The sequence below is a fragment of the Leptonotus elevatus genome, chromosome 20 (genome assembly GCF_054856555.1).
Source record: "Leptonotus elevatus isolate MCC_2025b chromosome 20, RoL_Lele_1.0, whole genome shotgun sequence".
In the NCBI taxonomy this organism is placed as follows: Eukaryota; Metazoa; Chordata; class Actinopteri; order Syngnathiformes; family Syngnathidae; genus Leptonotus; species Leptonotus elevatus.
The window spans coordinates 3,342,382-3,357,299 of NC_141258.1; the positions used below are offsets into that span (position 1 = coordinate 3,342,382).

Here is a 14,918-nt window from a genome sequence, read left to right on the forward strand (position 1 = left end):
TGCGATGTGTGGGCTTGTCAATTCTCACCCGACGCCTCCGCACAAGCGAGAACTGCTTTGAGTGTGAATTGGAGCCAGGTTGGGTTGTTATAAAAAAAAAAAAGAAAAAAAGAAAAAAATGTTTAAAGGCCACACTGACCCTTGAGCACATGCTTACACGTCTGCCGTCACAGACGGGATGAAGTCAAGCTCATTATTTTCTCTCACTTCCTTGTGGGAGTCATCACTCGTCAGAATGACAACACTGTCAAACGAGGTGTGCTTCAAACAAAGTGTGGATAGATGGAGACAGTAGACCGGCAAAAACACATAAATGTGTACTGATCGTCGTCGGGTGTCTTGCCGAAAGAATAATAATAATAATAATAATAATCACACTTTGGTACGTACCTCAGTCATAAGGTCATGATTGCATTCAGAGCGAAAAAGATTTAGAATGAAACAGCAGCAAATTAAATAGTTTCTTTTGGACAGTGCAAATGATTACGCTATAAAAACATTAATGAAGGAATTAGTTATTGCTTCGGCTCTGTTTGAAGATCTCGGGAGAAGCTGCTGGAAGTTTGCACTGCACTAGTTCTAGTGTGTGTGTGTGCATGCTGCACTGATATTCGCCTTTCAATTGACTTAACAAGTTTGACATTCCCCTAAAAGCATGTCACTAACCATGGTGACATTTCTTTTCTCTTACTAAATACTGTATGTTCCATGTGGGAAACTTCTTTTTTTTTTATAGATTTTTTAGCATCGCTGAAGTTATTACGAAAAAACATTTTTATACAGACAATACTAATGGGAATTTCTTATTGATACATTTTTTTATTTTCCTATTGTCTTGGTTCTTATTGACCAGATGGCCAGTCACATGACTGTTTTGTTTTGTTGCCTTTCCCAAGTGTATATAAGTATATAATTTGTTTCAATACATTTGTAAAATAAATATGGATTTGAACACCAGTTTTTCATAGCTAGATCATTTTCACTTGGTACATTTGCAACATCGTGTTTGGGGCTCCATACATTTCGAACAGAAGTCAATGAAAAATTGTGGCAAGCTCAGATCAGGCCCTCGTTTCTTAAATTTGACACCAGTGCTCGAACGCAACCTAAGTACATGTAGTAGTTTTATTTAACTTTTTTTGCATTTAATCTTTAATAATTGTTACTCAACATTTATTTATGTATTTTTGCATTCTTGGCATTTTATTTGAGTCATTAAGTATAGTTTTTTTTTTAAATACATTTAAAATTTTAATTTGTTCATGTTCAGACTTGATTTGAATCTTGGTGGCCACTTAAAGAGTTTTTTTTTTTTGGGCCTACCATTGAGTTGGTGGAGACACTATGGACCTACTGTTTGTTTGATGTCAGGAATCCCGATGCGGAACACCATCATGGTCAGGAAGGCATCCTCCATCGGCGCTATTGTGGTCATGCTACGCTCCATCAGAGCTCTTCTCTTGAGAGCCGCGTTCAAGCCTGCCTGATGCTGATTGGCCACCGCGCCGTGATGCTGCGTCTTATTGGCTATTTGATGACGCAGGGTGGCTTGATTGGGCGTGTAAGTGGCCACCCGGTTTCCAGGGTTGCCCGACCTGGCGGGCCGGTCTGCTCTCTGCCTACCGACCACAATGGCGGCCGGTTTGGCCACGTCGCCGACTTTGCCTTCCCAGGATTGTCTTCCTCCAGTCATCTCCTTTTCAACCAGACCGTCTAACCCTCCGTTCTCGACGTCACGGCCACCTTCCATTTTCCCGGTTTCTCTATCCCGCTCCTCATCCTCCTCCTCATCCTCAGCGTCTTTGTCATCCTGACCGGGATAAAAGTGCCTGTTATTTCCCAGCATGGTTTGGGGCGCAGGGGTTACTGCGGAGAAGGCTGATAAAACATGGCTGGGGTCATTCCTTTGAAACATGCTGTGGGGGACAGGCAGAGAGAATGAGTCAGTTTTTTGGCATCGCAGGTCAATCGTGGTGTTAACCCTGGCAAAATGATAACGTATGGAACAAAAAGTGTTTCCCAACCAATGTGTATCTATTTAATTACACATTCCAATAACATATTTTAAATTGAACCAAGACATTGATTGGTCCATTCACGGATCAAACTGTTGTGAATTTTGCCGTTTAGTTATGCACAATGAACATCAAAGATTTAGAGAAGGTCAAATTAGGTTCATCTGTAAGGGTTATAATTAGGACTGCAGCCAGCGAGTATTTTAGTATTCGAATACTTGACTGAAAATGATATCCCGTACTCGATAAAATATTTATTATCTAAATATTTTATTATTATTTAAATATTTATGCTAGGATAAAGAGCAATTTAAAGTACCCAACAAAAAATAAGACAATTTATACAGGTATATAAATGCACAACCACTACCCTGGCGTATAATGTAAGAGTACAATTTGAAAAAAATCAACTGTTGATAAAAAATAAAAAAAAATAAAAAGAAACCAATTGTTTTTTCATTATCAAGTGAAAATGGTCTTAGTTTTTATTGTGTACTTTAAATACTCTTTATCCAAGCAAAAAAAATATTTTATCCCAATACTCGAGTACTCGATAGAATTTTCAGTGGAGTATTTGAATACTAAAATACTCGAAAGGTGCAGCCCTAAATGCATCGCCCAAAAGCCCAATATCCCTAAATATTTTGTGGGTGTCGTTCGTGCCGTGGCTCTGCAACGGTTGGGAAACACCGCTACGCAACACGCAGTAAGCTTATGAACAAGTATTCAGACCACGCGGAAGAGAAAGTCCCCACAGAAGCATAGCTGCGTAAAAAAATTACAGCTTGATTTCTTTTCAGTGTGGCCCTAATACTCATTTTACTAAGTTGCTTAAGGACACTTGTCATGTTAGATCAACAAAGGCAATGCAGCAACACAATTTAGTTGTCAATGAGCACGGAGCTGGTGGTCCGCATATTCCACTTCTTGATGGTCGGTGGAGATAATGAAGCCAAAGCGTGTTTGAAGCGCTTCTCAGTGGCAACAGCTCAATGGTAATGAAGGAAATAGCCACCCTCACTGCATCACTCATTTTAATTGTCCTGGTTTCAAATAAGTGAGGTTCCCTGAACAAATTCCGCACTCTGAAATCTTCTTTCAAAAGGTCTTACCACCTCATGGTGAATATAATAACGAATGGGTTACCTTTATGCTCTTTGTTTATTTAAGAAGTGACTTTGGATCATCAAATCGAGTCCCTTTGTGGTTGTCTTACTTAAACAAAAGTCGATGTAGCCAAAATTTCAAAGACTCTGGCTTTATTGCAATATGAAGGTTATGAGTCAGTTAATAATATATTGTCAAAGAATCACAAGGAATTTATAACTCACTTTGTTTGAAATTTGCCAATTATTTTCGATAGCTATCCTGCAATATTCGTAGATTTTTTTGGGCCAGAGCCATGTCTAATATAAAAATATTAAAAGATGGAGATTTTCATTTTGAAAAAAAAAAAAAAAAGTAGTGCTTTGCTACAATTTTTTGGCATCTGTAGGCATACATATTTAGGACATTTACACAAATGTATATAGAGAGTCATTAAAGGGGAAGTCAACCTTTTGCTCAGGTCTTCGGTCAAAACTAAAACCAATCACAGCTCAGCTGCAGAAATCAGGTGAGCTGTGATTGGTCGTTGCCTGAGCCCTGAACAACATTGATGGCGTCTTCAGTCGACAGCAAGTGGCAAAATGGCCACCCCCTGAGATGGATAAAGATGGCTGGATTTTGCTTCATAACTCATTTTCCATAAATGTAATATTAATCAGAATGCCGCGTTTAGAATAGTGAGGTCACTTATAACATATTACTGTCGAGAAATGTTTACGGTTGACTTCCACTTTAAATATCAGTAAAACCAGATAAGATCATTCTGCATGCCCTTTTCTCAATTCTTAGAAGTATTTCCTTGAAAGGATTTCACAGTGGCAAACTGGCGCCTCCATATGTTGTGCGCGGGTCTTCCTGTCTGGCTTTAGGCGCTTTGCGGTCACAGCCAACAGATGCCTGAATGCTGCCATTCGGAGCAGGGCGACACCCACAGACTGAGTGAGTGAAGAGTGTGCCATAGGACAGATGGAGCTCAATAAAATATCTCGCCACACGACGAGGGGACACGACTCCAAATGGGACACGGGCCTACAATCAGTGCCACGCAGAAATAATATTGTTGTGATGTCATCGGATATGTGCGAGTGCCAAGAAAAGCGCCGAGGTGCCAAATTTGCAACTATGCTATAAAATGAGAGGGGGTTGTGTTGACTCCAATATCCACAAAATCAGTATTAAGGACGCTATGAAGAAAAGAATAGATAAATAATGAATTGGATTACAAAATAATGTGTATTTTTTTTTCTCAATGGATATGCTTTCTGATCTCAGATCAGATAACAGGTTAGAGTGATTTCGGTGGCTGTAAACCAGGACTGTCCAAAGTGGGACTATTTGAGGCCTTTATTGCAATAATAAAATCAAACATGGTCTGTGTAAAAAAGGCGAAGAGAAAATGTAGAAAGTTAGCACAAAAGGACGTCCCAAAAATCATGCTAGACTTCCTTTTGCACTTTGTGACGCCATCAGCATTTGAGAGCTCCGGCTTTTTGCAGTTTTTGAAAGCCCATCGTTCCCTTGCTCATTGCAATTGACTGCGTTGAAAAATTGCTACCTAGCAAGACATTTTTCGGTGCCAGTTGTCGTGTTCCCGGATACACCTTGGATGTCTCAACAATTTTGTCTGGGTTTTATTTTTCACAAATTCGACAGTTGGACGTCTTTGCACGGATGCCTGCTCTAGGAGTTTAGCAGTTGCAGTATTTAACAGACCTGCTGCTCTGCTGCATGGTTTGTCAAAAACAGATCCCGTTTTGAGAAACTGTACTACTATGCTCATTGTGATGAGCCCAAAGCTTGTCGAACAGGTGCTGAACTGCATTCTGGGACAGAAAAATCTGAAATTTTGCAGTGCTGCTCAAATGTCAATTGGTGAGTCATGGGCAACAGACCGACATGCTTACAAAACTGCAAAGCCAAAGCTGTCAAATGCTGATGGCCTCCCATCTGTTCAAATGATACCTGAAACCAAATGGGGGGGGGGGGGACAGCAAGTGCACAGTGACTTTTAGGTCACCCTGTAAAAAAAAAAAAAACACGTCTATAAAAGGGACACCTGCATAGCAAATGAGATATAACAATCCAATGATAACATACCCACAGTTGTGGCTGCGAAGCATTTCAGAGCCCATGCAAATATTATTACGCACATCGAAGTACAGTAAATAATTGAAAATGCAATCAAGTCTTTCTCACACATGAGACTTTTTATGTATGCGGAAAACTAACAAAAGCCACGGATGACCGTACACGTCTCATTGCTCAAAAGCAAGACTGCAAAAGTTGAGCATTTTCCCTGCAAATGAGTGACGGACGCCCCTGATGCAGAATGACCGACCATGGTCCCCCCCCCCCCCCCCCCCCGCTCCCAAGAGTGACAGGATGAGCCACCTCCACACAAAATGCAAGAGCAAATCACAACATGCACCAAAACAAACACATCCAGGGAAGGGATCTGCGTGAATAAATGAGCAACAAACAAGCGGGCGGTTCAAATAAATTAAAGCTCAAGTATTGACTCATTTTTCAATCTATATTTCATTTCAAGCTGAATGATTCTTTCATCACGAGGTGCCATTAAGACGCTTGTTAGCACTCTCAGGGTCGGCGGGGAGGGGGAGGGGGTTGTTTGATTTATGAACAAAAAAAATCTCATCCAATATTGAGCTACATGGATGGAGACTTTCACTCAGCAAGATAAGAGACGGGGGGAAAAAATGAAAAGAGGAGCTGAGAGTAGGCAGGAGGGAACTAATTGGCATGTAAAAGTGAAAGGAGTGATGGAGAGTTGTAGTTTGCATAAAGCTGAGTAATCCGATTTGGGTGCAGAAAGGCGAGCGAGAGGACAACAGAGATGCGGGATGAATGGGAAGTGAAAACAAGACTTATTTATTTATTTAAAAGTTCCTGTAATGCCACTCTTTTTTTCAACGCACGATTAATGACCGCCCCTTGGAAAGCCTGTACTGGGTAATTCCGGTCACAACGCAGCAGACAGGTCCACGTCATCATTTAGCAGTAATAAATGTAATAATAATGCATAGATTTGTGGAGACTGGGGTCAAGTTGTATTTTATAATTTTAAAAATGTGCAGAATTTCACAAGTTACTTCATGTTAAAGATGAGATAGCTCTTAATATGAAAAGAAAATGCACTGAGTTGTCACAAATATTTTACAAATGCAATGATGCCATCTAGTGGCAGAAAAAAGCCCAACACAAATCAATATCACACGTTTTCAATTTTAACACAGTTTTATGAATTATTATGAAACTACTGGATCAATCACTAAAGGATGCAGCCATATTTCTGAAATTTAAAGTTAACAAGCGTATGAAAACTACATTTAGAAACTATAAAAAATGTGCGATTAATCGTAAGTTAACTATTGATATACATAGAAATTTTAATTGCCTGACACCTCTATTATTTATTTATTTATATGAATCATAAAAAATATAAATACAAATTTTAACTTACCTAAACGTAGGGACATAAAATGACGTAATGTAAATTGGTTGATGGAATAATCGATACCATAATCTTTTTTTTTTATATATATATATATATATATATATAAATATATCAGGACAGCCTTACTATATTGTTGGAGAAGAAGAAGTGTCGAATCATCATTTAAGCCACTGACCCGGTTTCGTCAATTACTCTGCTCTGTTTACTTGTGAAGCCATCAAAGCTATTCTAGCAGAAAAAACATAAAATGATTGGCATAAAAAGAGCAATTCTGCAATGGAAAATTAGGTAGCGACTGATCCTTTGCGGCATCTGAACGCATACTGACGATTCGCCATGTGGAGCCCCACGGAACCAGCAGATTCCATGTTAAATGAAAGTAGGGATTCAGGAAGTAATTCATCATGATAACGACGACAGAGATGGATGCGCTTGTTCAGATCATCGCAAGCAAAGATGGATGGGTGACATTTGGCGACACCGATCTATCTTTGCCTTTTTCTTCATGAATTCTGCAGGTATGGCAAAGAAGGCAATAGCGACTTTGGTCATTCGTCATTCTTTTCTTTACGTTTTAGCTTGTAGCTCAGGGGTGTCGAACATAGGGACCGTCGGGTTAAATGTGGTCCGCAGGATAAGTTTGAAAGTGACAAAAATAAGAGGGTTCTATGATTTAATATTACTCGTTTGTTTGTTTGGGAGTCAATTTAGTTTTGAGAGTTATTAACCCATTCAAACCCAGAAACGTGTAAAAAAAAAAAATGTTTTAATACTTTGTCCTTCACTCCCAAAAATGTGTTTACACGATTTTATGTTTTTTTTTTTATGCAAGAGCATACAGAAGGCTTTTGATGATTTTTTGAAAGGCCAGCAGGTGACAGCAGAGTATAAGAGATCAGCCAGGGCCATGTTGCAACAAGCTCTTTTTGTCAGTGTTTTCAACAAGAATGTGAATATTGATGAAACTTGGCTATATTCTAATGCTAATTTCTGCAAAACAGAAACAGATACAAATATACTTTTTTTTCCTGATGAAAGAAGAGACTAATCTTTCTTTTGGTAGGCTCCATGTTTTTATAGCAAAGGAACACAATATTCTGTGGGCCTAATCTAATAAAACAGCCGGGAGTGAAGGGGTTTGCTTCAGTGAAAATGTCTGGGAGTGAATGAGCCAAGCACAAGTAGGAAATAGAGTGATAACTTGTAGAGACGTAGATTTGAGATTTCATGAAACAAAAATAAATTGCACGTTTTTCTTAAGAAATCCGAGGCTGCTCTGAGTTTGACCGCCGTGCACGTAAATCTAATTCCACTTTTCTGCAATGCAAATAATGCCAACGTCCTCCACCATATATATTCTCATTATCTTCCCTATGTCAACAGGGTTTGTGGCGAGGGCATGACAAGAAAGATGCACGTGTGAAGATTTTTCTTCTCCTCCACCAGCTCTAAAGGGAATATTCAGCGCGGCATAAATACACCGCGGGAGGATCAATCGATAAGGAATCCAGCTCACATTTCCTGGTTTTGTCAATTTCGCTATTGCTTATGTAGGACAGCGTGAGTGTATAGATATATTTTCAGTGTATCAGTCCCCGGAAAGTAGAATTGGAGATCATCCAAGGAACAGATTGTCCCACTTTTACGTCGCGTAAAAGTAGAGCGGCCAAGTTGTGTCCTCTATATTGCCGCTTTCTGTGGCTCCTTACCCTTCAGCTTCCCCTCACGCCGTGCCTGATGAGGAGCAATCAAGAGCACCGCAGGCCCGCTCGGTCGCCGCTCGGACGCGATGAGTCATTCAAGCGCCGGGAGCGGGCCCGTCGTCGTTTGTTTTATAGACGATGAGGTCGCAGGTGCTTCGGCGACAGCACGAGTGAACGGAAACTTTTTCATTCAAAGTGATTGAGAAAATTGTGTAAATGTATTATTATTATTTTTTTTTGCCATACACAAATGAATAATGGTTAACAACTTTTCTTTATACTTGTGTAGCAATTAACTCATTTTCGCTGAAGCAACCCCCTTCGCTCCTGGCTGTTTTACTGGATTTTGACTGATTTTGCAAGACCCACAGAATATTGTGTTCTAGTACATAAACCTACCAAAAGATAGATTCGAGTCTCTTCTTTCATCAGGGAAAAAAAAAGTATATTTGTATCTGTTTCTGTTTTGCAGCAATTAGCATTAGAATATAGCTAAGTTTCATCATTATTCCCAAATCTGTTTAAAACAAGTGGGAAAAGAACTTTTTTGCAACATGGCCCTGATTGATCTCTTATACTCTACTGCCACCTGCTGGACGTTTTTTGTGATAACTACCATTGCTTTAAGCCACCCCTCCATGTCAGAAGCTGCATTAAAGTCTTTTGTATGCTCTTGCATAAAAAAATTAAAAAAAACACTTAAAAAAAATGTTTAACGTTTTTGGAAGGGACGGACAAAGTAAGCAGTAAGATGCAGTAATATTAGTTTTTCAGGATAAATTAGGCCTATTAGTATTGTTAATAAAGTCCATTGCATATAGGATTATAACAAGGCTAAATTGTATAAGTTTCATTGTCGTGTCTGCGAAGTTTTGCCTTGTGTGTTAGCATTAAGCCAGCAGACTTTTGTCTCATTGTTTTGTTTCCTAATAAACTTGAACCGCAATTGGCAATAAACAACCGCGATTGGTGAAAATCCACAATATGCTGCATCACTCGCAGTGATTGATGACACACATGCTATAAGCCAGGGAACACAATATTGCAAAAAATCATAAGATGACCAGCATCCCAAAGCGCAGTTTGCAATTGTCTCCACCCAAATATGGAATAGCTCTCATCAAGGGAGAACATTTTTATACCAGCCATATTTTTCCTTTTTATCTATTTAATATCTAACCAAACAAAACTAATCTTGCTTCTTCGTAATTACACGGATGATTGCATTTGTTACCCCTGGATGTCCCGATCAAAATAAACATGCTTCATCTCTGAGCTGCCCTCCAGCTCAGTCTTCCACATCCTCACCTCACCAAGGACGGTTATTTTTAGGAAAAGCCTCACCTGCCAGGTTGCGCTCAGCAAGCCGCACACACATGAGAGACGGAGCCTCATATGCATCTGTCTTGTCTATATATTAAAAAAAGAAAAAAAGAAAAAAAAAGGGATGTGTATGGAAACCCTGGCAGGTCAGTCGGGCCCCAAGCTTGGCTGGCCGTCTCGTGTTGATAAAAGTGGGCTATCTTTCCCTTCAGACTGGATATAATTGGGTCAAGCTGGATCAGGCACCGAGGGCCTCGTTTGGGCTAAACTTAGCTGGATGGGCTGAGGAGACCTCAATGTAGAACACAGTTGAGGGTCATGATCCTGTTGACTATTTTGTCCAAATGCTTCCATGACCAAGATGCCACAAGATGGCACCAAAGCAATATTTTTTTATATTAGACATGGCTTTGGCCCTGTGCAAAAAAAATCTAAGGCTTTAAAAGCAGTCACGGAACAGCTGATTGGGCACACGGGGCGATGGCAGCGGGTTTTCTTAATAGTGTGGATATCGCGGCGTATAAAAAGCCACAAATTAAATGTCGTGCAGTGGCAGATTCACTTACCTGGCACGTCCGTTCAAAAAAAGGGTAACACTGAGCGACAACAGTCAGCACGACGCTAATAAAAGCTGTTAGACAAAGCGGCCAGACTGAACACGGCGCCGCAGTTGGCTGTCGGGCTGCATTACGGTTTGCACATCTACCGTGTAATTTAATGTCAGCAAACGCAAGGAAGTGTTTACCACGCTTATCGCCGTCATATTATATTCGCGGCGGCAAACAAACACTTGAAATGTCCACACCTTACAGTTTCTGAATCAAGAGAGGGGGGGGAAAAAAAAGTGTGAATAAACAATGTGGTCGCTATGCTACTACATACAGATTCTCACATGTTGAGGAAGCACGTCGCCATGGTAACACAGTCTGAAGCTAACGTGAAAGCAAGGCAGATGCTGTTACTGCATGTGGACAGCTTGATCGTTACGCTAATGCTAATCATGAGCACGCTACCATAGATTTTGAATGTATTATTATTATTGTTTCACCATATATATATATATACACACCTTTCGCTTTAAAGCTACATATGCGTAATAGTGTCCGTTATTGCCATGGCAACCCTGGTTTGCCTTTGTCATCGTTTTTTTTTTCTAATAAAATTCAGTTAAAAAAATATTTTGAGATAAATATTTTTTTAATAATATATAATTAAATAATACGATAAAATATATGTTTTTATATTTTTCCAAATATTTTAATATAAAAACATAAAACATAATAAACAATTTTTTTTATAATATGTATATGATAAAATATAATAAAATATTTATTATTATTATTTTCTTTGAAAAAGTTCATTATACCGCATGTTATATTACAACGCATTTCAATTTTGCTTTATTGAAAATGAAATACTATTTTTTTGGGGAGAGGCTCGAACAGCATTTGAATTCCTTTCGAGAGGGAAAATGGATTTTTCTTTTCTGGTGTTCTAACCTCAAATAAGAAGCCCTTTAACAAATGCAGGCTTTTTTTTTCCCCCTTCAGTCCAAATTGTGTCATTAAAAACGTAAAGCTGGAGCTTGTCTGCCTCCATTTAATGGTGGACGTGCAGTTGTGCGTTTTTACGGCTGACAGATCTCCCCAGGGGGGCTCAACCCGTACGTGATGGGAGGACACAGAAACAGCAAAGTGTTTCCTTTGGTCCTAATGAGCGCAACAGCGCGGTGCTTAGAAAAAGTTCATTAAAAATCATATTGGAGGATAATCCTTGTTTGAAAATGTGAACCTTTCCATAAAGGCCTTCTTTGTGTGAATGGGTGTTTTGCTCTGATAGTGCTTCTTAGTAGCTCCATCCAGCTGTAGCCCACTTTAATCCCCCCGTGAGAGCGAGTGTGGGAACATCTTGGCGTGATTTTTCTTCTTTCTTTTTTTTGGGGGGGTGGGGGGGTGGGGGGCATTTCTGCTTGACGGAGCTGCAGGTTGCTGCTAATAAGAGCAGAGTTGGACTCTTCCACGGCAGTTAGCTGTCACTGGAAATATGCGCTGGGCCGAGTCTGACCGCGGCATTGCTATTCCACATATGCTGCTGCTGCTGTCAGGAACGTTTACTGACCCCCCCCCCCCCCCCCCGCTTGTAGAAAGACACTAAGGCATGTCCATTTACTAGTATATGCTCTGTGTCCTCAGTGCGTTAGTAGAACAACTAGAGTGCGCTGTACTATTAAAGGTTTTCTCCATAACTTCCTTCAGTTGACAACATATTTACAATTTTGATTTCTTCGTTTTGTGGTCAACAGTGTTTTGGTTTGTTTCGGGCATCGGAGAGGACAGCTGTTAGCATGTGCAACCATACGCGCCGCCATCTTGGCTAGCATTAGCACTACTGTACACAGCTACGCCTCATTAGTAAACGGGGCGGGGCTGACGTCGATTACCGAATTGTTGAAATGTTTTCTCAAAAAACTTTTCCACCCTCATGCTCAACGCCGTTTGATCTATTCTTCTGTATCTTTGATATCTAGCTTAACGTCTCGAGATTAGCACACGCTGTCCTCACTAATAAGTCAATTCAGCACACTAGTAAAATGATCGTCTTACTAGGGATTCACAAAATTCACGGTTGGGTTTTCAGTTTGGTTCATATCGAAGAGTATAGCTGTTAGCTGGTGTAACCATATGCGCCGCCATCTTGGCTAGCATTAGCGCTACTGTACATAGCTGTAGCTCATTAGTAAATGATGGGACATTGCATTGTAATTGTCAAATGCCACTCATAAAGTATTACTAGTAGCCCACGGTTATCAACTAGTCCAGTTTTGCTTCACTAGTAACATAGTAGTTGCATACTTTGTACATGGACCTCAAGTTGGCTATCAAGGATATTGAATAAATGCTCAGCGTGTTGTTGTTGTTGTTTTTTTTAACCTGCTACTCAGGAAGACACTTTTTGTGTGTCCAAGCTTTTTAATCTTGCGCACAGATGTGTCACAATCTTCATTGTCTTTTGGCACCAAACGCAAATGTCGCATATAATCACTCAGCTTCCTTTCTCAGCCATTGATAAAGTTGTCCCTTTCTTCTATTTTGATCAATTGTTGTGCGTGTTTGAAGAGGCCATTAATCTTGGCGGGCACGCGGCGCTCTAAATTGCCCCCGTTTGTTTATTTTTCTCTTCTTTCCGAATAAATCCCTAGAGAAGCGCTTCTACAAAGAGAAAAAAAAAATGCTTTTGAAGCCAATTTTGCTTGTTGTGCATTACAGCGTGTGGTCTTAGGAGGCTTTGCTAAGTCAATTAGATTGCGCAATACAGAGACGCAGCACTAATATTAAACACTTTTCTGCTTATGTATGCATCTATGTTCGTATGTTGAGTATTAGGCCACATTGGGGGGAAACAAAGTATAAAGTTGTACAATCACAAGATTAATTCGGAGTATTGTATAAAGTTGGAAATATTGTGACAAGAAAGTTGGATTTTACAAGAAAAGAAAAATAGTCTAAAGCTCCAGAAAGTTCTAGTCTTGAATCTTAGATTAGCTCACTCAAAAAGTAACATTACAAGAGTATAAAGTTACAATATTATGAGAAAACATTTTCTCAGTGACGACAAGGGAAATCTGATGATTGGTGGAAATTAGCTTTCTGCTAAATCTGGTGCAAGCATCTCTTTTAGTATGTAAACAAAGTATGTACACATTGTCTATAAACTCCCCCCAAAAAAATCTATGATAAAAAAAATATACTGTGATATTGTTACATTTAGGAATTTGGTACATGCCTCAAGTTCCTGCATTTTACAGATTTAATTTTTATTTTTTTTAATGGTTATTTTCATGTAGAAAAAAACATTTGAGGTTTGTCAAGAGTTTACAAAAATATTTATTTTGCCCAATTTTCACACTGAATTTCAATGGGCATCATTAACACACGGAATTTGACTATACGCAGGCTAGCACGCACATATTTTGTCCATATTTAAAATTGCTTTTTTTGTCATACATATGGTTAAGAAGTATAAGAAGTAATGCCAGTCTGTTGAAATATGTTTTTATGTGAAAACCGGTTCATGGTCCCAAAAATGTTGGGAACCTACTGTAGTGTGTTGGAAAAAAACAACTATAAAAAACATTTTAAAAAATTTTTTAACCGCACTTTAGATTCACTCACATTTCCTGTTCAACACAATACACTAAGTATTGCATTAATTGTTGCGCAATTAAACGCATGAAATTGTAATTTATTTATTTTTTAAGTGATAAATTACTAAAACGTTCGAAATTAGTCCCACCTGGTTTAATTACGGCCCCAAAAGCGAATCTCATTTAGACTGATGGAACATGTTCACGATGACTTCCCTGCAAAAGCTTCGGTAAGGGAATACTGAATGTAATAGCGGCAAGCGATAAAATCCAGCGCATTAATCAGTCTTGTTGCGAACGGCGCGCAATTAACAAAGACTTTTCTTTGTGATCATTTAAAGTCTCTGTCCCACTTTACTGGTGGTGCCCACCTACATAAAACATGTGAATCAGCCCCCAGAGGACCCATTTTCCCTCCCGCTCTGTCACATATTCTAGCAGCGGACAAGACTTACACACTCAAATCACCTTGCAACACACAAAAAAAAAAAAGAAAAAAAAGGTGGTTCCAGTTTTTCACGATTTGCGGTTTTTAACACATAAAACACACTTTATGTAATCTACTACAGTAAAGTCACACTTGATCACATTTCAGATCACTTCAAAAACATAAATGAGAAGTAAAGAAATACCTTTTACTTTGCTTGTCTTGTAGAGTTCAGGTCGTATCCGCAAAGATCGCCCTAACAAACCACAAAGATGGCAAAAATATGAATAAAAAAAATTAAAAAATAAAATATCCAGTTGATTATTTTAGGATAAACATTTCCCTCCTTATCAAGCCTTGCGGTTAGTAAATGTGCACCGACGGGAAGCAGCTTGAGCTACTGTATTGTGCAGTCTGTCTCTTTTTCACTCTCTCTCGCGCGCGCACACGCGCGTACACTCACACGCACACACTTTCACCTCTTCAGTGGCCCAGTATAGTGCTTGGCTTGGCTGGCGCTCTCTTTCTCTCCTCTCTGTGCTGATGCTCCTCCATCTAACTCTCATTATTTTGCTCATTATCTCAGGTCACTGGATCATTCACACACACCACATCATATGGTGTGATTTTCCTTCTGATGTTTCTCTTAACAGTTTTTGTACACCGTCAACACTTAAGATAACATTTTAGAAACACAACATGCCATTTTTGTACAATTTTTTTT

General features: G+C 39.4%; 1 protein-coding gene across 1 annotated transcript in view; it reads right to left on the bottom strand.

The window, feature by feature from the left end:
- LOC147156431 (SH3 and multiple ankyrin repeat domains protein 1-like) overlaps positions 1–14,564 on the bottom strand; it is a 45,714-nt gene extending 31,150 nt beyond the window's left edge. The window contains exons 1-2 of the mRNA XM_086063714.1: positions 14,400–14,564; positions 1,355–1,916 (exon numbers count right to left, since the gene is read on the bottom strand). Coding sequence (XP_085919840.1) covers positions 1,355–1,915 — 561 coding nt within the window. The 5' untranslated portion in view covers position 1,916; positions 14,400–14,564. The remainder of the gene's footprint in view (positions 1–1,354; positions 1,917–14,399) is intronic.
- Between the last annotated feature and the right edge of the window lie 354 nt (positions 14,565–14,918).